This window comes from Mirounga leonina, unplaced genomic scaffold, assembly GCF_011800145.1.
Source record: "Mirounga leonina isolate KUSES-001 unplaced genomic scaffold, KU_Mleo_1.0 Mir_153, whole genome shotgun sequence".
Lineage (NCBI taxonomy): Eukaryota > Metazoa > Chordata > Mammalia > Carnivora > Phocidae > Mirounga > Mirounga leonina.
The window spans coordinates 13,639,679-13,666,816 of NW_023270387.1; the positions used below are offsets into that span (position 1 = coordinate 13,639,679).

General features: G+C 54.3%; 1 protein-coding gene across 1 annotated transcript in view; it reads right to left on the bottom strand.

Annotated features, from left to right (window-relative positions):
• The window catches only part of DSCAML1 (DS cell adhesion molecule like 1), a 321,326-nt gene that overhangs the window by 92,040 nt on the left and 202,148 nt on the right, over positions 1-27,138 (bottom strand). The window contains exons 2-4 of the mRNA XM_035008726.1: positions 9,412-9,558; positions 3,382-3,660; positions 754-1,029 (exon numbers count right to left, since the gene is read on the bottom strand). Of these exons, the coding sequence (XP_034864617.1) occupies positions 754-1,029; positions 3,382-3,660; positions 9,412-9,558 (702 nt within the window). The remainder of the gene's footprint in view (positions 1-753; positions 1,030-3,381; positions 3,661-9,411; positions 9,559-27,138) is intronic.

Here is a 27,138-nt window from a genome sequence, read left to right on the forward strand (position 1 = left end):
GGCCTCGGCTAATCCTCACTGTATCCTTGTGCAAATAAGAAAAAGAGGACTCCTCTGTGTGGTCACAACCTGGGACCAGGGCTCATGGCCTAACAAGTGGAATTCAAGCTGGATTTCAGTCCTTACTCTTGGTCCTGCCCTGTGGGTTAGGCACTTTGTGCAGTGAACAACCTGAACAACCATATACAGATGTGCTGGGTGAGGAGCCCTGGGTGGTAGCAGGTTTAAAAGGAGAGAGAAGCATGTGAAAACCCAGGTCTGTGATAAAAAACAGAGCCTGCTGTGAAGAGACCTTAGTCAGGGAGAAGATTCGAAAGTCCATGAGACTGGAGGGAAGGACAGAGAATGGGGAGAGAGGGACAGCTGGAAAGAGAGGGCTCAGGGAAGAAGGCAGAGGCGGGGCTCAAGGCAGTGATTCCTGGTGGGCAGTCCCAGGGCCCCTGTGAGATTGAAAACCTCTGGGATTCTAAAGAAGACCTCTTCCGTAGGGAGGTTCTAGTAATTTTGGAGGGCAGAGGCAAGATAGCATGGTGGTTAAGAGACCTGAGTTCCGATCCCAACTCTGACTTTTGGCTGAGCTGTGTGACCCCAGGCAAGTGACCGAGCCTCAGTTTCCCCCACTGCAAAATAGGGAACATGAAGAAAAAGCATCTCCTCACAGGGCCCATGGAAGGACTGACTAAGGAGGCACGCGCCTGGACCGGTGCCTGCTCTCAGCCTAAACCCACCCTGGTGCCGGCCGCCCTAGCTCACCCTCCAGCACAATGATGGCGAAGTCCTGCGCGGTCTGGGTCTTGCGGGTGGCAAAGCATTGGTAGGCCCCGGAGTGGCTCTTCTGGGCTGAGGTGATGAGCAGAGTCTCGTTGCTGAGCCCGCGGATGGAGACGGCCTCGTCGGGCAGCACCAGCTCAGTGTTGCGATACCAGCGGATGGTGAATTCCGGGGAGCCCAGCAGGGCACAGGAAAGGATGACTGTGCTGCCAATCCCGGTCTTCAGCTTCTTTGGTGTCAGGGTCACGTGAAGGGGGTCTGGGCCAGGCCAGCAGGGAAGGAGCGAGGGGAAAGGCAGAGGGGAGGAAAACAAAAGAAAAGGGCTTTTACCGTGGAGCAGTGTGGCTGGGGGTGGGCTGGGGGAGGCCCTGGTTCTGTCTCCAGACTCCTTGTGAGGGGGACTGGGACTAGTGAATTCCCTCTCTAGACCTCAGTTTACTCATCTGGCAAATGGCAGGGTCAGGACTCTTGTTATGACGGCCTACACTTTCTTGACGGGTGGCCCTTGCCTGGTGGGCCTGGGGAGCTCCCTTCAGCTCAGAAGGAGGACAGGAGCTTGGCTGGCTCATCACCATCCCTGTTCCCCACCCCGGAAAACAGGGAGGCACCTCCCCTGCCCTGCTGCAGGCCCTCAGCTCTCAGCCTGGACCCAGGCAGTACCATCCTCCCTCCATGCTGTGGCTGGCCACTGCCCTGCTCAAAACTTCCATGGTGCCCAACAACTCGGTGTCGGGCAGGCTGGCCACCTCTCTCCCCAGATCTCCATGGGCTTGGGGTTCTCTAGAGGAGGCTGAGGCCTGCAGGGGCCTAGGACCCCAGCAAGGTCACCCGGAGGAGGGGGGACAGCAGCCTGGCTGAGTGGGGCACAGTCAAAGCATGCAGGAGTCTGCTCATGCCGGGCTCCCCCGCGCTCTCCCAGAGTCCCTGCCCAGGAAATGTCAGTGCACAATGAGGCAGGTGTCATCCTGCTTGTCCCAGTCACCCACGGGGCTCCCAGGGCTCTGCCAGCTAGCTATTCTCACCTTGCTGCCCCGCACGACTTGGTGACCTTGGGCAGGAGGCTTGGTGGCAGAACGGGGGTGTATGTGAAAAGCATGGTTTCCTCTCTGTGCACCTGGCAGAGAGGGGCTGGCAGAGAGAGTGGAAGGCAGAGAAAAGCTACGTCACTTCCCCTTGAACCTGGTTGTCCAGCCAAAGCCAGTATGGGGGGAAGGTGCGGAGCTGAGGGTCAGAGGGGCGTCAGGTGTACCTACGCCTACGGGGCAGTGGGGGTGTGCACGCGCCGTGGGCGGTTGGTTACTTGTGGATCCGTGTGCGTGTGCCTGGATGTGAGCATGTTAAGGTGGAGGAATGTGTGTATCTGTGTGTATGGGCACCGTACGTGTGTGCATGTGCGTATGGAGAAGTGGGCATGTGACCTTTCAGTACATCTGCGTGTGTGTGTGTTTGTGTGTAATGTGTGTGCAGCAGGGGCGGCGGGGGGTGGGGGGAAGGCATACCCGACTGAACGATTGTGGATGGTACTTAGGGCAAGGAGGGGGGTATCAGTGCTGGTCCTTGCACCCGCCTGCCCTGCTGGCTGGGGTTCCTTAGTCTGTGAGGAGCCCCCATCCCCTGGGCTCTCAGCATTTTAACCTAAGCATCTGTATCATGCACTGTCACTCCCAGAGTGGTTCTTGGGGCTCTTTCCGCTCTTCCAGCTTCACATGTGTTCACGTGGGGAGGATTTCTTCCTAGCTCCGCAGATAAATGTACCCCAACTGTCAAGATGCCCTTGACCATGTGGAGGAGACTCACATCTGGGCCACGGGGGACAAGACCCCAGGCCCAGGAGGCCAGCTGAGCTGGGAGAACACGGAGGGTCTGCAGACCTGTAGCTCTATGCTCTTGAGACAGGAGGGGAGGGGGGAGGAGGGCTGCTCTGGTCAATTGTTATGGTGGAGGGAACTTCTCTGCAGCAGGGGGGTTGAATCACCACTGGACAGCCTCCTCCCACCGCCCAGGTTCAGTGACCCTTAAGATGCCATTCGGTACAACACTCAATGGGGCCTCAGGCCATGTAGCTGCTCCATGGGAGTGGGATTCCCCACAGGTCTCCAAATCCCAGCCCCACTGCTGTCAGTGCCCTCCCTCCGCCCTGGGGGCTCAGGAGCAGGAGGGTCTGAGAAGGCCCCTCACTCCAGACGGGCTCGCTGGACCCCTGGAGCCCCAGGACTCCGGGCTCAGGGAGGAACAGGCAGGATCAGCGCTGATACCCGGCCGGCAGATCCTGGAAAGGCTTCCTTGTCATTTATGCCCGAGTCTGATCTGATTGATCAGTGCCCCTATCAATTATTGTGAAATATTCTGAGTATCGCCTCTGATGGGATACAGTATGTCCTCTCTACTGGATTAACATCAGTACTGTTTCCTTTAGTGTAGACACTCCTCCCTCTCAACAAGCCAGGAAGCCCTGTGAGCTCATCACCGTCACTCACCCTCATGGTCCCTTCTGACCCTCGTGACCTCAGGAGGCAGGAAGGCCTGGGATCACTACCCCATTTTACAGAAGAGGTCACACTGTGGTGCTCTCAAAGGTTCCTAGGCCTGGCAGAGGGGCTCCCCACTCACCAATGACTGTGAGGGTACCCGTGGCCTCTGCAGAGCCGAAGGTGTTGGTGACCTCACAAATGTAGGTGCCACTGTCCTCCGTCCGCAGGTCACTGATGGTCAGCCCCGTGATGCGCTTGGTCCAGCGGCTGTCGGCCGGGAGGGGCCGGCCGTCCTTGAGCCAGCGGATGGCAGGGATGGGGTAGCCGGAGGCAGTGCAGGGCAGCTCCACGGTGTGGCCCGCCCACACTTCCTGGGAGTGGAAGCCATCCAGGATGGTGGGGATCGACTCGGCAGGGTCTGGAAGGCAGAGAGCATCAGTGGCTCTGGCCAGCCCGAGCAGGATGAAGGGGCAGGGGGGGTGGGGGGGGGCGGGGAGGCAAGCACGAGAACAGGCACCTGCTGCCCATGGGTGCCCAGCATGAATGAAGCCCAGTGTGGGATGGCTTGTGGTGTCCCCTGGGCCCCAGACTCTGGCCCAAACTCTCCTACTCAGGCCAGATAGAGGCCCTGAGAGCCATGACCGCGAAGCAGGGGCTTGGGGGAGGTAGGAGGAGGATATAGGGTGGGCAGGCAGACAGATGCAGATGCAACAAGGGAAACAGAGAGAGGAGCAGAGAGGGAGAGAGTGTGTGAGAGCTCCCTTCATAGACACGGTGCCTGGAGTCTGGCCCGGACTCAGGACCAGGGACACCCTGTGACATGAGAGTCATGACTTCTTGAATCTGCGATTCTGGGCCTCAGACTGGCCGGGGGTGCCCTTCAGGATGGGGGAACCAGCTGTCCTGTCCTGTCTCCTCCCACCTGTGATCCTGGCAAACTCAGAGAGGGCCATGCGTTTCCATCTGCGCCCAGAAGGATTCAGAAGTTAAGCCTTCTGCAAACCACACCTGCCATCCTGAACAGTTCTCTATTTTACACTCCCAAGCAAGAGAAAGCAGTGCCTGCAGGCCCCGTGGCCCTGACCTGTGGAAGACCCAGGCGCCGGGCTGGTGGGATTCTGTGTGATGGCCCTGACGCTTCTGAGCGGTGCTCTGGCTACTCTCAGCCTAGTTCTTAGCCTCAAGGGCCTCCCTGAGTTTTCCGCCTTGGGGACCTCCTCTTGCTGTACCAGCTGCTCAGGCTTTCCTCTGCCTACATGATACAACCCCCACTTCTCCCCAGTTAGGCTGCTAGGAGATAGGGTCTGGTCCCAGCCAGGTCCCCGGCCCTGCCGGCCCCCTCCCTCCCTGCCCCCACCCCGGTCCGGGCAGTGGTTCCCCACTTGTGATACACTGTGTCACCACACTCCCCTCCCCTGGGTGCCCAGCAGCCCGCTCCTCTCGGCCAACACCTCTTCATCTTTCACAAACCAGCTTAAACGTCACCCCTTCCGGATGGAGCCCCCAGGTCCCTCTCATTAGATACTCATAGAGTTTTCTTTTTCTTCCATTTTATTTTCAAACAACCTTTTCTTTTTAATGAAAAAGTTAAAGTGTAATATATGCACATGGCAAAACTTCAGAGAGTCTAGAAGGGTGTCAGTGTGAGAGGGGGGTCTCCCTCATCCCTGCTCTCAGCCACCTCGTTTCCTTCCCCAGGGGCCACCACTGTCATGAGCCACCCAGGCACCCCTCCCCCAGAGCCCTTTTCAACAGCGGTTAGTATCAGGCCACAGATCTGTCTTCCCCAGAAGCCTGCCAGCATCTTGAGACAGGGTTGCAACATTGCTGGATCTCCCGTGCCCGCACAGAGCAGGCCTGGGGCTGCTGAACCACTGATGTCTGCGAGAGGCTGAATGGGGGCGCTCTGGTATAGGGTGGGCCAGAGGTCTGACTTTCCACATTGCAGGCTTTTATAGGCTCCTGGACTCGTAGAGCTGGCTTAGAGGTCTTGGAGGCCACAGACAGAGGAGGACCCTGAGACCAGAGAGGTGCAGTGACCTGCCCAGGATCGCACTGCAGAGCCGAGATCACAAACCAGGTCTCGCCCACCCTTGTTCAGCAAACGGGGCCTGAGATGGAATAATCTAATACTGAGATCTGCTCAAGAGTGAATGGTGGGAGCGGCAGACGCCCCCTCTGGACCCTCCTTGACTAATGGCAAATTTCCCCCGTCCTTAGCTCATGTCCCTTGGAGAAGGGTTGGGCGAGGAATTCTCTGGGGGGGAGGGTAGAGACTTTCTAGAAGACTCTCTACTCCCTCCCCACCTTCTGTTGCTCTTCAGAAGGAGGCTGGGCTGAGAATCAGGAGAGCCAGGTGCTGGTCCAGCTGGGTCACAGGGAAACTGTGACCTTGGGTGAGTCTCATCATGTCTCAGAGCCCGAGGTTCATCCGCGGGGTGGAGGGGGGTAGTGCGGCCTCCACATCCCATAAGGTTGTCGCAGGCAACAATGGCAAATTGTACATCCAAGGGCTTGACTGCGTGAAATCGCGATGCAGATGTGCACCTGCCCTCCCTCCCCACCAGCTTCTGCGGCCTCTTCCCCATGCAGGGGATGGTTGGGATAAATAAACCTGGTGCCAGGGAAGAATTACTCAATGTGACACTTAATTGATGCAAAATACACAAATTCTGTGGCACACCGCAGAATTTACAAGCGGAGGGGCCAACGGGGCGGTGGAGGAAGGGGCAGGGGGAGGGAATTAATCACCGAGTCTCAGGCGTGAAATTAAATTCTGAGGGAAAGAAGCCTCTTTCATTACTCCAGAGCAGAAGTAAAATGCTGTGGTGTATACGGTGACAGCCCGGGGGGATCGGGCGCTGCCGGGGCTGGCGCGGGGCTGGGGGAGCCAGACGGCAGAGCCCCAAGAAATCTCTGGGGGTGTCCGTGGTGCCCCGGGGAGGCTGCTGGGACCTCCCCCAGTCCGAGGAGCAGTGCTGCCCTGGAAAGGCGCCCTGAACATGGCTTCTGCATGTGGCTTAGCCCCCCACCAGCTGGGGAACCCTGGACTAGTCTGCCAGCCTCTCTGGTCACTGGTCTTGTCTTTATAAATGCAGATGGTAATGCCTGTTCCATGGAGTTAATGGAAGCTCTTGGTAAACTCTACAAAGCACCTACATGCGCGGAAGGGCTGTTTTGGGGGTTGGATTTTAGGGAGCTCAGGCTCTTCTTGCACCTGCCTCCTTCACCTTAGACAATGCAGAAAGATGCGAGTTGCTCTCCTCCCCCCCACCCCCGACAGACGCTCTTTGGAAGAGAATAGAAACAATAATGCAGCAACAACAGATCAACAACAAGACAGCCACCACCACCACACCGCAGCTACTCTCCTGGGCGCTTCCTACGCGGCAGACGCTGTGCTAAGCTTTTTCCAGCTGGTACCTATTGCTCCCAATGACCCTGGAGCGGGGTTATGTCTTGTCGCTCCCATTTTACAGATGAGGAAGCTGAGGTTTGAGACACTCCTTATTCTCTGCCACCTTGCACAGCTAGTGAGGGGTGAGGCTAAGCCTGCACCTTTGGCTGGATTCAGGGTCCTTTACCCACCACGCCTCCTGTGCCCACCTTCCTCTCTCAAACGCTCTGTGAGGACTGAAGAACCCACAGGTGTGGTTGCTGCCCTCACCAGATGACCATCAAGGACACACTGCCACGTGGATCCTTTCGCTCGTTCCTTTTGCCTTTGGGCCTGGGGCATCAGGGGCTGCCATCCTTCTGGGTGTGTGGACACCTCAGCCACCAGGTAGGGGTGGCTTGGCAGGGGTTCCCCAGCCGCCATCTTTCCATCTGCTGGCCTGGAGCTTTGGGCCACCCTTCCCAGCCGCCAGCCTGGGAGCCCTCGGGGGTGCCGGCCACGAGAGAGAGTGAACCTTCTCAGCGGAAACCACGGCCAGCCTCTCTTGTTCAGGACTGACTGAGCCCCGCCCACCCACCTCAAGCTGGAGGGGATGTGCAGTGTATGGGGCTGAGCTCCCTGACGTGCCCCCCTCGCGCCCCCTCTGCACTGCCTAGCTCCAGTATCACTTGCATTTTTGCCGAGACAAGCAGCTTGCAGATGGCCTTGTCACATCACATCACATCAGGGCCGTGTCACCGGCGGGGCCCCTTCCCCTTGGCTCCCTGTGTTCCCTTCCCTCCAGGTCCCTCCTGCCCCTTTCGGCTCCTGTTCACTCTGGTCCTCCCCTCTGCCTTTGTCTCTCTGTGCGGGCTTTCTCCTGTTCTGTTTCCTCCCTGTCCTCTGTCTCTCTCTGCCTGCGCCTCTCCCCTTCTGTCTGTCTGGGCTGCCTCCCTATCTTTACCTCTGTCTCTCTGTTTGGGCTTTATCTCTGGTGGCATCTCTCATCCTCTTCTTAGCCCACCCACCCTTCTCCTCACAGCTGGTGGGGAATGGAGACCAGAAGGAGAATGGTTGGCATACCCTCCAGTTTAAAGCGTGTCTTTTTTTAGAGACACCTGCCTATTCGCCCCACAAAAGTGGAGGTGAGATTGGCAGGATGAGGGGGCTAAATATTTGTGCGGGAGAAAGAAGCAGGCCCGCGGGAGGGGGGATTTTTGCACTGTTCCCCTGTTTTATGAGAAGCATGTAGATGAGATGCAAAACAGCATATGCAAACAAGTCCCCATGCTTTGGAAGGGAACCACTCCTACACATTTGGGAATTGGGCTGCAGATTCCAAAGTCTAGCTACAAAGAAAGGGGCCCTTACTGCGGCCACCAGGACAGTTTCCCTTGGCATTGGTTAGGTCTACAAATATTTACTTAGCACCTACTATGTGTCAGGCACAGGGCCTGGTGCTGGGGACACAAAGGAGAATCAGAGAGCCCTGTCCTTGCCCTCCTGGCTCCGGCTCTTCAAATGTGCCGGGCAAATGAGAGAGGGTCTGGGATAGAGTTAATCTGAGGGTCAGGGTAGTCCTCACCAACCCCCAGAAGGCCAGAGTTAGACAGAATCAGAGCAGTCATCTAGTCGAGCTACTTTTCCAGAGGCCCAGAGAGGTTGTGCGATTGGGTGAGTCTAGTCTCCGAAACCACCGTGTTATCGTTCACCCTCCTTCTAAAAGCCACTCCAATCCCACCTCCTCAACAGCAGAGATTTTCAAATTGTAGGTCACAAACTGTTAGGAATTTGTGAAATCCATTTGGTGAGTTGCGACCAGCATTTGGATAAATCAAAATCGGATAGAATAGAATAGGAAATAGCAGAGTGCATTTAAATGCATGTGGTAGGAACGACCAGTATGCCTTGCACAGGTTATGATAAAAATGTCTATCTGTGGATTGCTGTCAAGAGTTTGAAAAAGCACTGTTTCCAGAAAGGCACTATTCCTTGAGGAGTCCCCTGTGCCCTCCTTTACTCTGTGACTAGGGCATGTGGGGGCTATTCAGATGACCCCTTCCATGGGGAGGGGGGTGGTATGCTGGGTGCAGAGGGTATGTCCTGGCTTTGCCTCCCACTGGTTAAACAGTTGGGGTGAGTTGCTTGGCCTCCCTAAGATCTGGGTTTCTCGTCTGTAAAACAGAACAGCGTCCACCTCACAAGGCTATTATGGTGCTTAACAGATAAGTGAAATCTGACATGCAGGGGACTCAATAAACATTAGCTTCCATTCCTCCTAAAAAGTGATAATCACTCCAGATTAAGAATCTTTTATTTAATTTACAAATATTGTTGTTTATAGATTATATCCTGCCTACTCTTAAGCTACAACAGAAGAAACACATGCGCTCATAAATAGGTCAAATCAAATCCTGGAAAATACTTAGAGACATGAAGGAACAAAACTGTCCCATATCTAATTTAATCTAACCTCATCGTTACTATGTTTAAACATCAGGTTTTATTTATGAGCTTCCTGGCGGCAAAGGCAAAAAAGGGAAAGAGAGGATGGATTGCATTAACCCCCATTATCACTTCTTCAGGAGAGTTAGCTTCCTTAGGTGCAGACTCTGAGGTCCTATATGAAGGGCACCCCAAACCAAACTGGACGTGTTCTGCCCCGCTGGGCCCTGTATTTCTCTTTGTTAATCTCCTTCTCTGGCCTAGGTACACAGCAGTCTCCCGGATCCATGGCGCGGGACATGCCCATCCCAGGGGTGGGCTAGTGCCCTCCTCAGCCCTGTCGCCTACCTGTTACGGAGAGGCGGGCCCCATTGCTCTGCCGGGTCTCCCCACTATACTTGTGCTTGGTGATGCAGCGGTAGGTGGAGAGGGCATCCTCCTTCTGCACGTCAGAGATGTACAGCCCGCCGTGGTGTGTAATAAAAAACCTGTTTTCTGGAGACACAATCAAGACATACTGCATTACTCCCCTGGCTGGGCACACCACCAGAAGCAAGTCAGGCCGGCAGCCGGCCTTTCTCCCAAAGCTGTTACTCCTTGAAGTGTAGAGGCTTCAGAGTTTTACAGAACGATGGCAGGCTGTAGAGTCAGACCGAGATCTGGGTTTCAAAGTGACTCGTCCACTTAGTAGCTGTGTGACCTTGGGAAAGTTACTTAACTTCTCTGAGCCTTATCTATACAATGGGGTGCAAATAATACAACACAGGGTGGATGTAAGGACTGAAAATAATAATAAAGTGGCTCACAGCAAGCGCTCACTTAGTAAGTATCAGTCCTCATCTTTCCTATCTCTGGGCGAGAGCTTGCAAAGTTCTTTCACGTTCCACGCTCATTTGTTCTTACAGCCATTTGAAGTGTCCTCTCCAACGTCAGGTCACACGACCAGTAAGCAGACCAGAACTCAGGCCTTCTGGCTCCCAGCTCTCCCTATGTATGGAGCCAAATACAAACCTAAATCATTTTCTCTTAGTTTTAATCATATATTCACTCAACCAACAGTTGCCGAGGTTAAGCTATACGAGTAGCAGGGACACGGAGAGGCAGAGACACAATACTAATTCAACGCACAGTTCTTGAACGCTCATTCCGTGCAAGGCAAAGGTGCAGACACTGAGCTTTACTTTTCCTTGCCCCTCGACGGTCTTACTGTCAGGACTCGGCAGGGAAGCCAGAAGGACAGGGAGCAGGACACCCATTTTGCGGATTATGACATGTGACTCCACTTAGAGGTAGAGTGGATCTCCTTGTACAAGGTCCTAAGGCAAACCCTGAACTTGAGCCTAGTCAGGACTGATTCTAAAAGGGGAAAATATGGACTTGCCCGTTGGGGCGGGGCTTGCATTCAGCTTCAGACGCCGCCGTAAGCCCAAGGCAGTGCCCTCCCACCCAAGACCCAGCCAGACTGAGATTGAGATGCTAACTTTGGGTCCCTCTGCACGCTCTCTGGGGACTAGGCTGCTTCCCCCAGCAGGTATAGAAGACCCCAGGCTGCCATTTCCACCAGGAGTGGGCCCTGGAATCAAGATGGTGACAGTAACTTAAAAAAAGGAGCTGTACAGGAGAGGGTAATGCTGACTCCACCGGAGGGACCTGCTAACATCAGAATGCCAGGCTTTCATAAGGAAACCTTTTGCGTGGCCCCATGCTCTGCAAATCCTATTATTCAGAGGAGTTTTACAGAATGATGGCAGGCTGTAGAGTCAGACTGAGATCCCACCTGGGGGCTGATGACTCCCCTCAACCAATGACAAGAGCTCTGACACTGGATCACTCTCCTATTAGAAACATCCTGTGGTGTCCCACTGTCCCCAGCACAAGCCTCAGCACCAGGGGGCTGGGATCTCCCCAAATGACACTTCGTGACACGGAATGCTATAGAATTGTAGGGTTGAAAAGCTGAATGTGCCTGACCACATTGTTGACAAAGGTTCTCCAGCCTTCCTTTGAATATCTCTGGGTTTGGGGAACTCACTACCTCATTCAGTGGCCCACTCCAAAGCAGATGGCTCTAACTTTTAGAGAGATCTTCCTTGGTCACAATTGGTCTCCTGGTGGCTCCCTCCACGGGTCCTGATTCTACTCCCTGGGACCCTACAGAACTAGCCCGAACCTGCGTCACTAACATACTCCCTCACCAACTGGAAGAAGCTGTCACGCCCTTCAACTTTCTGTCAGGCTAAGCAGTCTAGAATTTTATTCTTTCTTTCTTTCTTTCTTTTTTTTAAGATTTTATTTATTTATTTGACAAATAGCACAAGTAGGCAGAGTGGCAGGCAGAGGGAGAGGGAGAAGCAGACTCTCCGCTGAGCAGGGAGCCGGATGTGGGGCTCGATCCCAGGACCCCAGGATCATGACCTGAGCCGAAGGCAGCCACTTAACCGACTGAGCCACCCAGGAGCCCTGGTCTCTCATTTCTTAATGAATATTGGTTTATCTACAAATCTCTGAATTTCCCCTCCCTCCCTCCCATCCACCTTTGTATAGGACTAGACCTACTGGGTGCCAGCACTTTGCTAAGTGGTGGCGACCTAACAATCAGCCTTATGTGACCAGCACAGGATAGAGCGCGACTACCAACCCCCGGCCCAAGACGGTTCGTTTTTTACAGGACATGCAGTCGGAGTGGGAGGCAGCCCCATTACGCCCTGCCTCCCATTGAGCTCACAGTCAACTAAGGCCTGGTCTGGTCACTTGCTGTCTCTCTATGCTTGGACACCAGACTGTGTGGGACTAGGTCTGGGACGTCCCATGGCTCCCCGCTGAGCGGCCTATCACTGGGACACCCCCCCCTCCCCCAAGGAACACTCATTCATCTGGCAGCCTGCCAATCCTCTGGACCCCAGCCACACCCCCTCCAGCGCCTAGATCGCACCTTGCCGACCCCCACTCAGTGCTAAAGGAAGCGGGAGGGAGCCCAGCCCTGCTACCAGACGTCGGAGAGGACCCGGGGGAAGCGCAGAGAAAGCCTGGCTTCCCCACCAGACTCTGAATGTGCCGTTTTGTCTCCATGTTGTGACATCCCAAAGTCAAATGCGGAAGCTCTCCCGTGATTTATTATGTAACTGGGACTGGAATGCAGAACTACTGGAGGGTGTTACTGCCAATCAGTTGGGGGGGGTGAGGAGAAACAGGAGAGACCCCCAAATCCACCTCGGCAGCCTACAGGTGCTCCAGCCCCAGCAGCTTGGGCCCTGTGATCCTGCAGCCCCCAGCACCCCCGGGAAGATGGTGCACTTGGTCCTACTGGAATTTTAAGCTGGGAAGGGGTGCTGCTGGGATGGTGGTGGGGAGCTGGGGTTTCTATAGCAACAAGCAGCTGCTGCATCTGATGTTTCACATCCTTCATTGTCCTCATTTCCCCCCTTGCGTCCCCCCTTCTTGTGCATATTTAATTGCAGTAACATTTCCAGACACAGTATATCGCTGCTCCTGAAACAAAGGCTGGCCGCAGCCGGGGGGAGGCACAGCGCGCGCGCGCTTGAGAGAGAGAGAGAGAGAGAGAGAGAGAGAGGAAGGAGAAATCAGGGGTATTATGTTAATCCCCCCTGGGGGGGACTTGTGCAACATCAGTTGTGCATGTTTGATGAGAATCAGATGATGGGCCCTGATGGGGAAGGGAGTAGCAAGAGGCTGGTGGAGGCAGTGGCATATGGTGTGTGTTGGGGGCACAACCAGCTGGGGGGTGCTTGGAGGGGCCAGGGCTCCACAGAACAGCTGACCTCCAAGGCTGGCTCTGATGGGGTGGCCTAGCAGTCGGGCAGCCCCTACTCCACACCCCAAGTGGGACCAGCCATCCCTGAAATGGGTAGAGGAGCAGCTCTCCCTTATCCTGGTTCCTTCTTCGTGGGGTAGGCTCGGGCCAGCTGGAGGGGAGGACAGAGTGGCAGCCGTGACCTCCGTCCAGCCCCCATCCTGAGGTCGTTCGGAAATGTGTGTCTGGGATCACGTTGGTCGACACCAAGACTGGGAGGTACTAATGGCCTGAGGTGGCCAGGGCCCAGGAGTGCTGGACGTCTTGGGTCATAAATACTGTCCCACCCCAAATGTTAGTAGTGTCCGCTGTGGGTATATGCTGGAGGGTCGCTGCTTTCCCTTAGGCTCTAAGGCTGGGACACAGAACTGTGTTTAAATGTGGACTGCTTTGAGGCAGTTTGACTGTCACCTGCCAAAGGCTGCAGCATCGTCTGTGAACTCGCCCGTGACCAGGGAAGCACTGTGTGTGGTTCCTTTTTTCTTTCTACTATTAATACAGATTCTCCACCCTGCTTTACCGTCCTTCTTCCTGGTGATCTGGAGTAGGCCTCTCCTTTTTTGTAAGCTAAATATTTATTGAGCACCTATTATATGTCAGGGCAAGGATTTTATAAACATTATCTTAGGCAATCTCCACACCCCTTTGAAATGGATACTACTGTTTTTACTAAGCAAAGCACAGAGAGGTTACATAACCCACCCATAGTCACACAGCTAGTGAATGGCAGAGTCCAGACCATCAGTCCACTTCCCGTGCTCTTCCAAAGCTCTGTGCTAGACTGACTCTCCTAGAATGGCAGCCCCTCTCATAGGGACATAGGGTCAGCCAGCCTCTGCTTGGTTGCTTCTGTCAGTGAGGTCCTCACTACCTTATAAAGGAGCACTCATCTATTCAATTCAGCTTGGCTTGCTTTATCGGCTTGGCTTTGTGGAACATCCCTGGGTCCTGGACTGGGCTCCTGGGCTCCACGGAGAGGTCTTGGACCTGGTCTCTGCCCTTTGGGATTCTACAGTTAGAAGACAATGTCCTTCCCCCAGGAAAGGTGCTAGCTTGGGGGCTGCTGAAGGGTGGGGAGGGGATTGGATAGAGGCCATTAGTGAGAAGAGGCAGATAAAGAGGGGCCAAGCCCAGGACTGGATTTTGGAGGCTGGATGGAGTCCTGGTGTTGCCACTAATGATGGGCTGTGTCCCGAGTTGAACAGTATCCCCCAAAATGAATGCCCACCCAGAGCTTGTGAATGGGACCTTATTGGAAACAAGATCTTTGCAAACATAATCAAGTTCAGATGAGGCCATACTGCATTAGTGTGGGCTCTAAATTCAGTATGACTGGTGTTCTGAGAACGGGGAGATTTGGACACAGGCGCATGAATACAGGGCAAAGGCCATGTGAAGACAGAGGCAGAGATTGGGGTGATGCATCTTTAAGGCAAAAAATGCAGGGATTGCCAGCCACCCCAGAAGCTAGCAAGAGGCCAGGAAAATCCTTCTCTAGAGCCTGGACAGGGAGCACGCCCTGCCCATACCCTGATTCAGGGTTTCTGGCCTCCAGAACTGTGACGTGGTAAATCTCTGCTGCGTTAAGCCATCAGGAAACTGACACGGGGTGACCGTAGGGGAGTCCAGTAGCCTCCCAGGCCCTCAGTTGTCCCTTCTGCAAAAAGAGGGAGGAGGTGGATCAGGTGTGTGTTTCCCACCGTGCTTGTACATTAGAATCATCCAAGTAGCTTTTAAAATTAAACTCAGAATCTCTGGGGGTGTGGCCTGGAAATTGGTATTTAAAAAAAAAAAAGCTTTTCGGGTCACATAATGTGCAGCCAGGGCAGAGAGCCGCTGGGTGAGAGAAACTCATAAGGCCCCTTCCCTCTGACAACTGATGTCTCTATCATGGCGCCCAACTTCTGAGTCCTGTTTCTCCTTCAGGAAAACAGAGATAATAAATAGACCTTACGTCACAGGGCTGTTGGGAGAGTCAGATGAAATGCAGCTTGTGAGAGTCCTCGGCACACTGGTGGTGCTCGGTAACCCTCAGCCCAAGTGGCCCCACCTCAAGGAGATGAGGGGCACTCGGTCCCTGTGGCCGGCCTTCCTGCAAATTCTCCCCTTCCTTCCTCCTCAGGAGCTTGGCAATAAAGAAAGGAGACCCTCCTCAGCAATTCGGAGGCCCTGCACATAGGGGCTAGGTGAGCCAACAGCATCTTCTTGGTCTTTTTCTAAAAAGCCAAAGAGCTGGGCTCAGAGACTCCCCAGAGTCGCATGAGCCACGGAGAGAGGAACACGAGAAATCTCGGGGCTCCTGGTGGCTCCAGAGGGCTGCGAGGGTGGGGGGAGCTGCCCTCTGCAGAGGCTGGGCCTCTCTCTGCTCTCAGAGGCAGGCGGGAGGGTCCCTTTGGTGGGGAGAGGGCGCTAGGCAGAGCAGGAGGAAGGAGCTTGAGGGTTTGCAGGAAGGTATGGGCTGCACAGATCCCACTCCAAGCCTTAGAGCAAGGGAACAGAAATGACCGAACACAGCAGAGACAGCAACCTCCTGCTGGGCTCCCTGCTTCGGCCCCTGCCCCTCCTCCATCTGTTCCCAACATGCAGCCTGAGTGATGCTTTAAAACCAGAGTCAGATTCTGTGGCTCCTTTGCTCAGAGCCCTCCAATAGCTTCTCATTTCACTCAGCATGAAAGCAGAGTGCTGATTGCAAAGTGGGTGCTCTAGAAATAAATATTTCTAGAATGAATGAATGAAACGTCCCGAAACTCTAAGGTAGTTTTATCGGCATTTTGCTCATGAGGAAACGGCAACTCAGAAAAGTCAGATACCAGCTCTAATTTTACCTCCTCCAAGAAGACGTCCCAGGTTAGCCCACTCCCATTTCTGAGTGTTTCTACCTCTAACAAACCTCTTGCCACTGCTAATCACTGTGTCCACTATATCCAATCAGACTTTTAAAAATAATTCTGTCTGAGCATTCAAAAGTCAAGATTAAACAGGATGGTGGCTCCTTGAAATCATAAAAACAGAATTACTATGTGACCCCGCAATTCCACTTCTGGGTGTGTATCCAGGAGAATTAAAAGCCGGGTCTTAAGAAGGTATTTGTTCACCTGCTCATAGCATTATTTACACTAGTCAAAGGTGGAAACAACCCAAGTGTCCATTGATAGATGGGTGGACATAGAAAAGGTGGTCTAGACACACAATGGAATATTGCTTAGCCTTCAAAGGGAACAGAATTCTGACACAGGCGACAACATGGATGAACCCTGAGGACATTATGCTCAGGGACATAAGGCAGTCACAAAAAGACAAATACTGTCTGATTCCACTGATATGAGGAACCTAGAGTAGTCAGCTTCATAGAGACAGAAAGTGGGATGGTGGGTGTCGGGGGCTGGGGAAGGGGAATTGGGAAGAAGTTTTCCATGAGTACGGAGTTTCAGTTTTATGAGATAAAGCTGCACTTAAACATTTCTGAACTTAAGATTGAGCCAAAATGTTACTGAAATGAAAATTTAACCCTTACAAATAATTAAGATGGTAAATTTTATGTCATGTGGACTCCACTGCAATTAAAATAAAAAAAATTTTAAGGTCAAGATCATAAAGAATTGGAATGAGTGTTTTCAGGAAGTAGTGAGTTTCCTGTCACCAGGGGTATTTAAGTAGAGGCTGAAGAAACACTTGGCTGAGATAGTGCATAGAGGATTTAAATACTGGGTAAGAGAAAGAAATTGGATCATCTTTAAGGTCCCTTCCTTCCCAGAAATTCATAAATTCTTTTTTTTTAGAGAGAGAGAGAGAAAGAACAAGGGGATGGGCAGAAGGAGAGGGAGAGAAAGAATCTCAAGCAGACTCCATGACCAGCGCGAGCCCGATTTAGGGCTCGATCCCACAACCCTGAGATCATGACCTGAGCCCAAATCAAGAGTTGGACGCTTAACCAACCGAGCCAGCCAGGTGCCCCCAAATTTATAAATTCTTAGCTTAAAGGATGGCAGAGCTGCAAGACCCCCTGGAGATCAGCTCCTACAGTGGTTTGAAAATCAGCATACGTCTGCTCCCTTCCACCCCCGGACTTTTGCTGTGGCTCTTCCTCTGTGCCCAAAATGCTTTCTCCTTGACTCACTCCCGGCCCAGTTCAGGTCTCTCTGCTCAGACACCATCTCGTTGCAGAGGCCTTGCCTGACCCCTCTCTCAAAATTAGACTGTGCTCCACGTCCCTGCCCAATTCCTTACCCTGCCTGTTTGTCTTCAGAGCACGTGGTGTTTCTCGCTGACAGCAAGGAGTTATTTTAGTACCCCAGCTCCAGAACACGCCTGGCACATAGAAGATGCTCAGTGCACATGCAGTGAACGGAGGAATCCTGGGAGTAGCAGAGGCACCTCCGGCGGAGGGAGACAGCAGGTTCTCCAGCCTGGAGTCCTGTCCCGAGGTCCCCCGCACCCTGGGGTCTCTTCCCCTCCAGCCCCTGCTGCCATACTGTAATGGTTTGGCCCACTGCTCCTCCTCCCTTTAAGCCAATGCTTAATGCTTGTCTTGGCTCCCCAGCTCAGCTGAGTCCAGGCTGGGACATGTGGAGGATGGTGTGGAGGATGGTGTGGAGCGAACAAAAGGGAAGTAGACAATGAATGACCTGGCCGGGAGATCTGGAGTATAAACCATGGCTGACTCATCTTCGGGGATGACCTCCGCAGAGAGTGACCTCACCCTTCTCAGGAGCTACTCAAGCACATGGAAACCCAGGGCAGCTGGCCCAGGGAGAAGAAGGGACAGGGACAGCCCCCCTCCAGCATACCTGAGGCTGGCCTTCCACTGTCCTTCCCTCACCAAGGACCTACCTCTCCCTTAGCGGACGGGAGTGGAAATGAGACCCTCACCTGGAGGAGAGACCCCTAACGACAGAGGTCCCTGGCTCCAGGATGGAACCACATTAGAGTCCTGGGGTCAACTCTGAAACCAGACTAAGCCATGCCGTCATAGTCTGCGCTCTGCCCCACAGTGGACAGAGGAGGAGGACTGAGCTGCCTGCGTCTCCGCCTGCCTTCAGGCAAGCTCAACCCGTCTGACACTAGAGGTTTCCATGGCTGGCGCCTTTGAGGAAGAAGACCCATGTCCATACACTTCCCCTCTTTGTCCCTTTTGGACACCCCTGGTGGGTAGAGTCTGCCTGGACTGGGAGACAGATCCAGACCCAGCTGGTGAAGTGTCTTCAATCGTTTTATAAACTCAGCAAGAAAGACACCCCCAGGTGCCCAACACTCCCACGTATGTCCCCTCCGTGAGTGCCCTCACCAGCCCAGGAGGCACCTACTGCTCTTGTGTGCAGAGGAGGAGACTGTGGCTCAGGTGGGGACCAGTTCAAGTCGCACGTCTAGTGAGAGGGAGAGCCGGGACTCCCACCTGGGTCTCCGGAACCGATTCCGAGCTGCTTTCCCCAAGCCCAGCTGCCGGGAGAACGTGTGCGGCATTCTGGAGGGCACCCTGGCCAACCTGTTCCGGGTGAGGTGGGCTTGTCCGTCCCTTCCAGGCAGTGGCCGGACCCCTGGCTTCTCCTGGACGTGGCGTCCCTCTCCCTAGCCAGGGCCAGCTTGGCGGGGGGGTGGTGGTGGTGGTGAGCAGGGAGGGGAGGGAGGCCCTGAGGCCGGCACCAGAGGGCATCAGAGTTACTGACTGACCAAGCAGATGAGCCATGTCCCCTGGGAGGCCCCCCGTGCCATGCAAGTGCCGTGTGTCGGCCAGAAGGTGTGGCCACGGGCAGGGCATGGGCAGGGGGCTGCGTGCATCTGGGAGGGAACAGAGCGCATGTGCAGCCATGCGTGCACCGTTTTGGGGGCACCGGCCCAGGCCATGGGGGCCAGAGAAGGGGCCAGCAGCCTGGGGGAAGTATATGCTTGCAGCCCGAAACGGGAGACTTGAGACCTGCCTCCTACCAACCGTGTGGCTTTCGGAAAAACTCTCTGGGCTTCTGTTGTCTCATCCCCTAACTGGGGTTCCTAACAACCCGGTTGGCTCGGCGCACAGGATTTTCTGCAGTGTCCATGTGACAATGTGAAAGGGGCCGTGACATGTCCTGCACTATACTCTCTAGGGGACAAGGGGCTGCTACTATAGTATGAAGTGTGTAACCGCACAGGGCAGCTGTGATTATGACACATACAGGCACCCAGGTATTCCTGTGCGTATTGTGTTGAATGAATGAATCCTGGCCGTAGAGAAGCTTCTCTGGAGATGCTTCTCGACTCCTGGACTCTGCGAGGTGTCCCTGGAGCAAGAAAACCGGAAACTGAGGGAGGGGTCTTCTGCTCTGCCCACACTCCTCACCCCTGCAAGAAAGGTCACAGGACACAACAGGGCTATGGAGCAGGGGACAGAGAGGTGGGAAGAAATGGACAGAGCTTTGCATGGAGACCAGGATTTGGCTGGGATCAGAAAAATCATTCAGTCTCTCTTGGAAAAGAAGAGATACCTGGCCTGTTACAGTGCAAGTTTGTTCTTCGGGGCAGCCTCAGGATGCCAAAGCCTTGAAGTGCCTCTGTTGGCCCCCAGGGGCGTCCCAATTCCACAAGAGTAATTGCAATCAATACAGGTTACTAGTTACAGCTCCATCCAGTACAGATTTACAGAAACAATGTGGTCAGCCTGCAGCTCGGGGATGCGCAAGACAACTCACCCACAGGCGGGGCTCCCATCTTCCCTCCCAGGCTGTCTGCCCCGCAGGGCAGCGTGGGTGGGGGTAGTGGAGGCTTCTGGCAGGTAGAATTAGCCCTGCCTGGGGGGCAGGGTAGCCTGCAGAACGCGATTTAGGGCCAACCTTGCTGAGCATCCTCCTTTCAATCCTTTCTGTCGTTCCTGCTGATGGTGAGACCCTGGGGGTAACTGCCCAAGGAAAGCCAAGGCCCATTCTGCCTCCTTTTCTCCCCTGGACTCTGGACTCCCAGGATTGTAAGCCCTCCACCCAGGCCCCCAAGAGAGATTTGCAGCATAGTGGCTAGTACATGGCATTTGAGTCAGGAATTTGGATTCAAGTCCCAGCTCTGGGTGCTGGCTGGCTCTAAGTCCTACAGCCTCCCTGTCATGGACTGAATTGTGTCCCCACAAAGTTCCTATGTGGAGTCTTAATGTCCGATGTGACTGTATTGGGAGACAGAGCCTTTAAAGAGGTAATTAAGGCTAAATGAGATCATAGGGGTGGGGGCATGAATCCATTATGGCTGGCGTCCTTATAAGAAGAAGAGACGTCAGGGATGTAGGAACACAGAAGGAAGACTCGGTGAGATCACAGTGACCGGGCAGCCATTTGCAAGAAGAGAGTGCTCAGGAGAAACCAGACCTGCCACACCCGTCATTTTGTAATGGAAGCCTTAGAAAACTAACACACCCCCTCATCCAGACACGCTGTTCCCTGAGGACCCTTCCAGCACTAAGATCCTGGAGCTGGGCCCTGCTGTGTGAAGACACTGGGGTGAGGACTTCAGGGTAGGAATGTGGAGGAGGACAGAAGCGAGCTGGTCCTGAAGGTCATCGGGTATACCACACAGGTTGGGTGTAGACACTGAGAGCATGAGTGGGGCGGAGCGACTGAGCCAAGACCCCTTAGTGGGCATCAGGTGCCGAAGCAGAGGGAGGCACTGTGCAGGGATGGTGTGGGCAGGGAACCGGCCCTGGGAATGGGCCTTTGATCCCATGTAGGGCCTCGCCTGTACTCCCTATCAAACACCCAAATCTGATCTACCACCACCCGGGACGCTCAAGGAGACTGAATTATAGAGGGTCACATGGCTAGTCTTTCCCTTTCCAAATGGAACTGAAGTCTGGCAGTGTGCACACATCTGGGTCATGAGGAGACTAGATGGATGGGAGGTAGGACTTCTGCTATGAAGCTTTTATACGGTATGCAGAGTCAGAAACTTTGCCCTGCCTCTGGCTGGCGGGAAACACGAGCAAATGCTGGAGCGAGGGCTCCAGTGGGGAGCTAAGCCAGAGAGCCTCACAATTCCATAACCTCCATGTGCCAGGGGCAGGTCTACCTGCCTGCTTCCGGGCGCAAGGGCTCTCAGGTGCTGGGGAAGGCACCATGGCCTCCTGTTTGTCTTCAAAGTGTGATACCAGGCTGGGCTGGGACTTGGCGGGTGGGTCAGGCTCCCGATGGTGGCACGACATACCACATGTGTTCCTGGGGGGCCTTGCGAGCAGGCCTATGCCCTTCTGTCTCTACCGCTACCTCTGTAGGTGGGAGGGCGAGTGGTCAAAGAGGAGGATACGGAACTGTAGAGTGCTGCTGACCTTATCCTGTGCTCGTGGGGTGTCACTCAGACCGTTTCTCCCATAAGGCTTGAGGGTCCCAGAACTGACCCCAGGGCTTATATTTTCCTAGGCCAGATCAAGCCATGGGCCGGGCTTAACTCTAGCGCTGGGCTGACTTTGAACCGCTGAGGCAGTCCCCTCATCTTCACACCTCACACCTCCACCCAACCATGGTCTTCCAAGAAGTGTTGAGATTTTGCTTGGAAGAGTACCATGACCTAGAAATGAGAGAATCTCTCTTCTGGAAAGGCTTATGCAGAGGCAGGCCTGGTGGGGCTGAGAACACCAGGCTGGGAGATGAGAAACCTGGTTGCAAATTTGCTGGGTGCCTTTTGACAAGTTGCTGTGCCCCCCCCCCCCCGTCCCATTTCCCTAACTGATGAACAAGGGGGTGGAACCATGCGGTCTTGAAGGGACCTCCCAAGCCTCACTTTCCTCATGATTCTATGATTTCTCTCCACTTGGCCTGGCAACGGTGGGGGTTTCTCCTCTTTTTAACCCCATCTCAGAGCTCTGGGGAGTGTTGAGCACAGGAGCCAATATGTTCTCAACACCCGGGGTTGAGATGCAGAGTCATCTACACGGATATAGCAGCCCCTGACCCCCACTGTCGCCCTACCCTGGTCGTGCTGGGCTGCCACCACCCCACAGTTATCATTTCTGCCCTCGAAGGGAGATTAGCCAGGTCCCCTATCTTTATCTCTGCCTTTGGCCCCTATAAGAGATGGGGTCACTGGAGGGATGGGAACCTGAGGTCTCTTGAGGACCAAGGATGTTGATAGCATGGTGAAGCAGAAAGGGCCCCATTTGGTTTCCAAAGTGTGGGGGTTCGAACTGTGTTTCCCTTCCCTGCTGGAAAGTACTGGGTGAGCCACTGGACCTCTCTGAACCTATTTCCCATGAGAATTAAATGAGTTAATGAATATACCCAACGCAGTGCCTGGTGCATAAGAGGGCATTAGTCTGTCGTTACTGAATAACTGAATGAGTTAATGGAGAAAGGATTGCATAACTCTCATAGCGGCAAGGGTAGGGGGCACTCACCACTTGACTTGGGCCTCGGCCTCCTCAGGCGGGGCACTGCTGACCATTCCCACCACCTCCCAGCTGCCCACAAGCTGGCCTCTTGAGCAAGCAGGAGGATGTGGATTCCCAGGGAGGGACCAGGCTCAGCTCCCTGGGCCCCTGGCAGACTGACTGCTTTGGGCAGCTGAGACCTAGAAGGGCATTAGCATTCCAGTCTCTGGAGTGGCCCCAGGGACCTGGAGCTCACAGGGGGTGTGAGGATGGAGGGACTCGGGGGTGGGGGTGGGTGGGTGGGAACCAGCATGAGAGTCTTGGTGGAGGGGGATAGAGGAGCAGTGACTGGTCTCCTCTCTCCCTGAGTCCCTTTCTCCAAATGCAGCTCTATCCTTCTCTACCCCAGGATTAGCACACATCTCTCATTCTTCTATTGCAACAAGATTTTATTTCTAATTATGCTGTAATAAAACTAGAGCACTCCCAGGCTTCCTTTCAAATGACTTGTACACACACTGCCGATCGGATCCTCCTCAGCCCCATTGTAATAGCATTTCCCTGACATTCATTAGACATGCATGAGAGGGGCGCTTTAAGAATAGAATTGCATTTAAATGGATTTGCTGAGAGAGGAAGATGAAAAAGAAAGAGGCGAGGGGGGGAGGAGGGAGAGGGAGAGAGGTCTGTTGAACAAACTATGAAAACAAGATGCCATAATAACAGGGTGCTGAAATAAGCCTCTTTCTTCCCCGTCCTCCTCCGGCTGCACATGGCAGAGCCCAGCCTGAGAGGCGGCCTCCCAGCCTCCCCGGAGCCCCCACCCCCACTTTTATGTTACCCACTGGGGGGGCTTCATAGCTCCCCGCTCCATGTGTCAGATGCTCCTGGTGTAATAGAAATAACTATTATTACAATCCGGGAAAGTGGCCTTGCTTCTACAGAACCCCGATAGCCAGGTGGCCGGCAAGGAGGGGGACCCTGTGTCCTTGGGCCTGGGGCAGGTGGATGGTACTGCCCCCCCCAGGGCTCACCCCGAAGCTGTGGCTCCCAACTTCTGCTCTCCACTCTCCCCCCAATGACCATGCTGCACCTCGAACCACCGTGGGTCATGGAGTAGCCGAGATTTTCCTTTTATCTTGGGTGGCTTTGCAGTGATGGGTGGAGTAGGAGATCCGTTCTGACCCCCTGGCCCTCTGAGGCCTCCCCAGCGAGCACTCACCCCATAGTACTTTGCGTGTACCATGAATGGCCAACTCTGCATCAAGGCCCCCAACTAACTATATGCCCATACCTGCTGGGCCCTCGTCTGACTCATGCCCCTCGCTACAGCTACAGCTTCTTAAAATGGACATCTGATCCAACCATTAACTATCCTGTGGCTTCCTATCAGGATAAAGATCAAAGTCCTTAACAGGGCAGCCAAAGCCCACCATGCTTCCCCTGATCCCTGATGGGTGCTTCCAACTCCAGCCACGCTGGCCTTCCTCTGCTCCTCCAGAAATCCCAGCTCCTTCTTCCTCCAACCCTGGCCGCTACTTGGGACAGCTGCCCTCTTCCTTCCCAAAGTGCATGCTGACCACCCCCGTTGCAGCTCAGCTCACTCCCTTCCTCGAGAAGACCCTCCCCTCACGTCTGCCTCACGTCCTCTTTGCATGCTCACAGGGCAGCTGTGACAAGGTGTGCAGAGTCACCAGGAGCCTGGCACTGTCCCTGGACTGCAGGCTCCTTGAGGGTCCTGGCCACTGCCGTAGGCCCAGCCCTCACTCTGTGCTGGAGGCTCAGAACAATGGGACGGAGGCCAGGGCCATGCTAGGGGTTCCTCCTGATACGTTATCTCATTGACTCCTTGCTCCGGCCTTCCTGAGGGAGAGGTTTTCCCGCCCGCCTCATAGATGAGGAAACTGACCATCAGAGAGCTCGAAACAATGTGCCCCAAATCACGGAGCTGGGGCTCTCCGAATCCAAAGCCTCGCTTTGGCTGTGCCACCTCCTACTGCGCCGCCCTGCCCTGGGCATCCCCACCAGCTCCTTCCCACAGGGAGTGCCACCCACCTCCCCTGCACCCCAGCAAGGTCCTTCTCGAACCCTCTTTCTTCTGGAAGTCCTCTTGGAAAGCCCAGCTAATGCAGGCTCTCTCTCCTTTTCCAGTCTGCGTACGGCTCCTCCCGTGGGGCCACAGCCTGGGACCCGGGACGGCCTCAGCACTCACATTTCGATTGTTCCCTAACTGGCCCATGGGAGCCATTCTTGTATTCCCAGAGAGAATGCAGGTTCCTGAAAGATACCACATGTCACCCTTCCGAGCCCCTGGGCCCCTGGGAATATGCTGCTGGGCACTGATCTGCCATCGGAAGGACTGGTGCTGCCCCTGAGTAGTGGCGCGACCTGGACTTGGGTCCTCGAGAGGATGGCCTCGGCCCCAGCCTCCTCATCTATAATGGGCGAGTATTGCCGGGCTGCCCCCTCTCTCTGTCCCAGTCCTTCCTTTGGACGGGGTGGTGACAACCGGGGAGGTAGAGGCAGAGAATGAGAAAGCTGGTCTTACAGTGTCCCAGAAGGACGTTTGGCTACAAGGGGCGTGGTACTGTGACCTTTGGAAGCCCTCTGCTCTGGCTCCAAGAGCCCTGGGATGGCAGTGGAGACCGTCCCTCTGTCCTTCCTGTTTGCCTCCAGATTCACCGTCTCTCCACCCCAGGAGTCTGCCTGGTTCAGAGGCCTCCAGTGTCCACATGCTGCAGACAGAAGAAGCTCCCATGACGAGTGGTCAGAGCCCCCAAAGGCCAAGGGCAGCTGGAAGGTGCCTCACCTCTGCCTCCCAGTCCCTGGTATGGCCCAAGCCTGGCACTTGCTAAAAGTCAAGTGCATGCCCATGAATAAGACCATGACCTCCATGAGGGTTTGGGCTGCTTGCCTGTCCATTACTCTGGGCTCAGGTTTGGGTTCAACACCTGCATGGGGTGGTGCTCAATGGTATTTGTTGGATGGATGGATGGATGGATGGATGGATGGATGGATGGATGGATGGATGAGTGCATGAATCTGGGACTTTTTACCTCTGTGGTTAAGTACTTGGGCTCTGAAGTCAGACTGACCTTGGTCCACAGTGTGACCTTGTTCAGGTTACCTAACCTCTGTGACTCAGTTTCCTCATCTATAAAATTATGTTAATAACAGTACCAGTCACAGAGTCGGAGTTGTCGCAAACATGCCTGGCCCAGTACCTGCACAGTGATTGTTCAATAAACAATAGCTCTCATTTTTATTACTGCACAGCTTCTGGGGAAGGAGAACCCACCCAATGCTGACTTGAAGCTACTCAGGACCTTGGAGTGACCACTGGGGCTGGTGGTTCTGGATTACTCCTGCATCCCACTTCCCCCTTCTTAGAACCCTTGAAAATCCTCTGACATCACTCCAACAGCAGAGACAATTCCGTTATTTTGAACACCTACCTTTTTTATTTACAGGCTAATCACCCCGACAGCAAGGCACGTCAGTGAAGCCAGCCAGGGAGCTTGTCAGGAAAGGCAGACATGTTCGCAGTCCCATCAACATCTGTGTCTTATCAGCTCTCCAAGAAAGTCTAGCTCATTGAAATGATGAGATGCACAAGTGTTCTGCCCCCACCGTCCTGGCCCAAGCGCTTCTCCCCACCACTGTGCAATCTCTGCACCTTTAAGCTCGAAATGACCGCCTACCTGTTGGGAGCCCCCTCCCCTAACCTGGGGTACCTGTACCCCTACCTGCCTTTCGTCACACATTTAGTTTTTGTTCAGGATCTTAAAAATGCATCAGTGGCTTGTCTTCCTCGGTGGCAGTGCACAGGAGAAGGAGAGGAGGAGGGTGGGAGGGACGTACTTCTCATTTATGGATTTCCATTATGCGCCAGGCAGAGTGCGAGACGCTTCACATGCATGGCCTCAATTTAGTCCGGGGAGGCAGGCGAGATTATCCCTATCTTACAGATAAGGAAACCGGGTTCATGGAGATTCAGATACTCGCCAACGTCACACAGCTAGAAAACAACATAATTGGGATTTGAACCCAGATTGTCTGACTCCACAACTCCTTGAGGACAGAAGCCTCAAATCGCCCTACGGGATTTCCAACAGCCTTGGCCTGCAAGCCCGAGGTCTGTTTATTGACCTTAGCTGTGGACAAGTGCTATCTTTCAGGGTGGACAAACATTAAATGAGAAATGCAGGCAAAGGCTTTACCTTGGGCTGGGCACACAGTGAGGGCTTTATCGGTGAGGCATGTTCTGCCCTTCGTGCATGTATGTTCCCAGTGGTGACACTGGCCTGTGTCCCCTGAGCACAGTTTTGGCCCCGCCAGCTCCCCGGGCACGTGCTGCCTCCCCCACCTTGTGCAGAGTGGCCCCAGCACTTGGAATGCTGAGCTCATTCTCCAGACAGGTACAATTTCCCATCTCTCACTCTCTGATACTTTCTGAGTAATCAATCACCAAACTGTTTCCAAATCAACCCAGATTTAGCTCTGGCCTCCCCTCTTCTGACTCTAGCAGTTTCCTAGCTATCTCCTCCAGGCTCTGGCCTCCCTGTATCTCTGCCTCTCCCCGAAAATGCCCTGCTAACCCAGAGTCTGGGTTTCTGCCCAGCACGACCCTCTTGCTCCTGGTCATGGACTATTCTGGGCTTGGTCTCTTTCTCAGAATGCCTCTTTGCTCTGCCCTCAATCATGGTTGAGGGGCCTAGGACGGGCAAGCCTCTTCTTTTCCTGCTACCTCTTCTTGGGATTCATCCTATTTGCTGAGCTTTCTCATAATTAATGTTTTGGGTTAAGGGGGCTGTAAGTTTCCTCTGCCTAAGTCCCTGAAGATGTAGAGAGAGAAAGAAATTTGGGAGGGCAAAGGTCAGAGAGAATCGGTGCAAGGAAAGAGGTTGGGGATATAACTTAGGGTTGAAACAATAATTTCTTGGTAAATTCT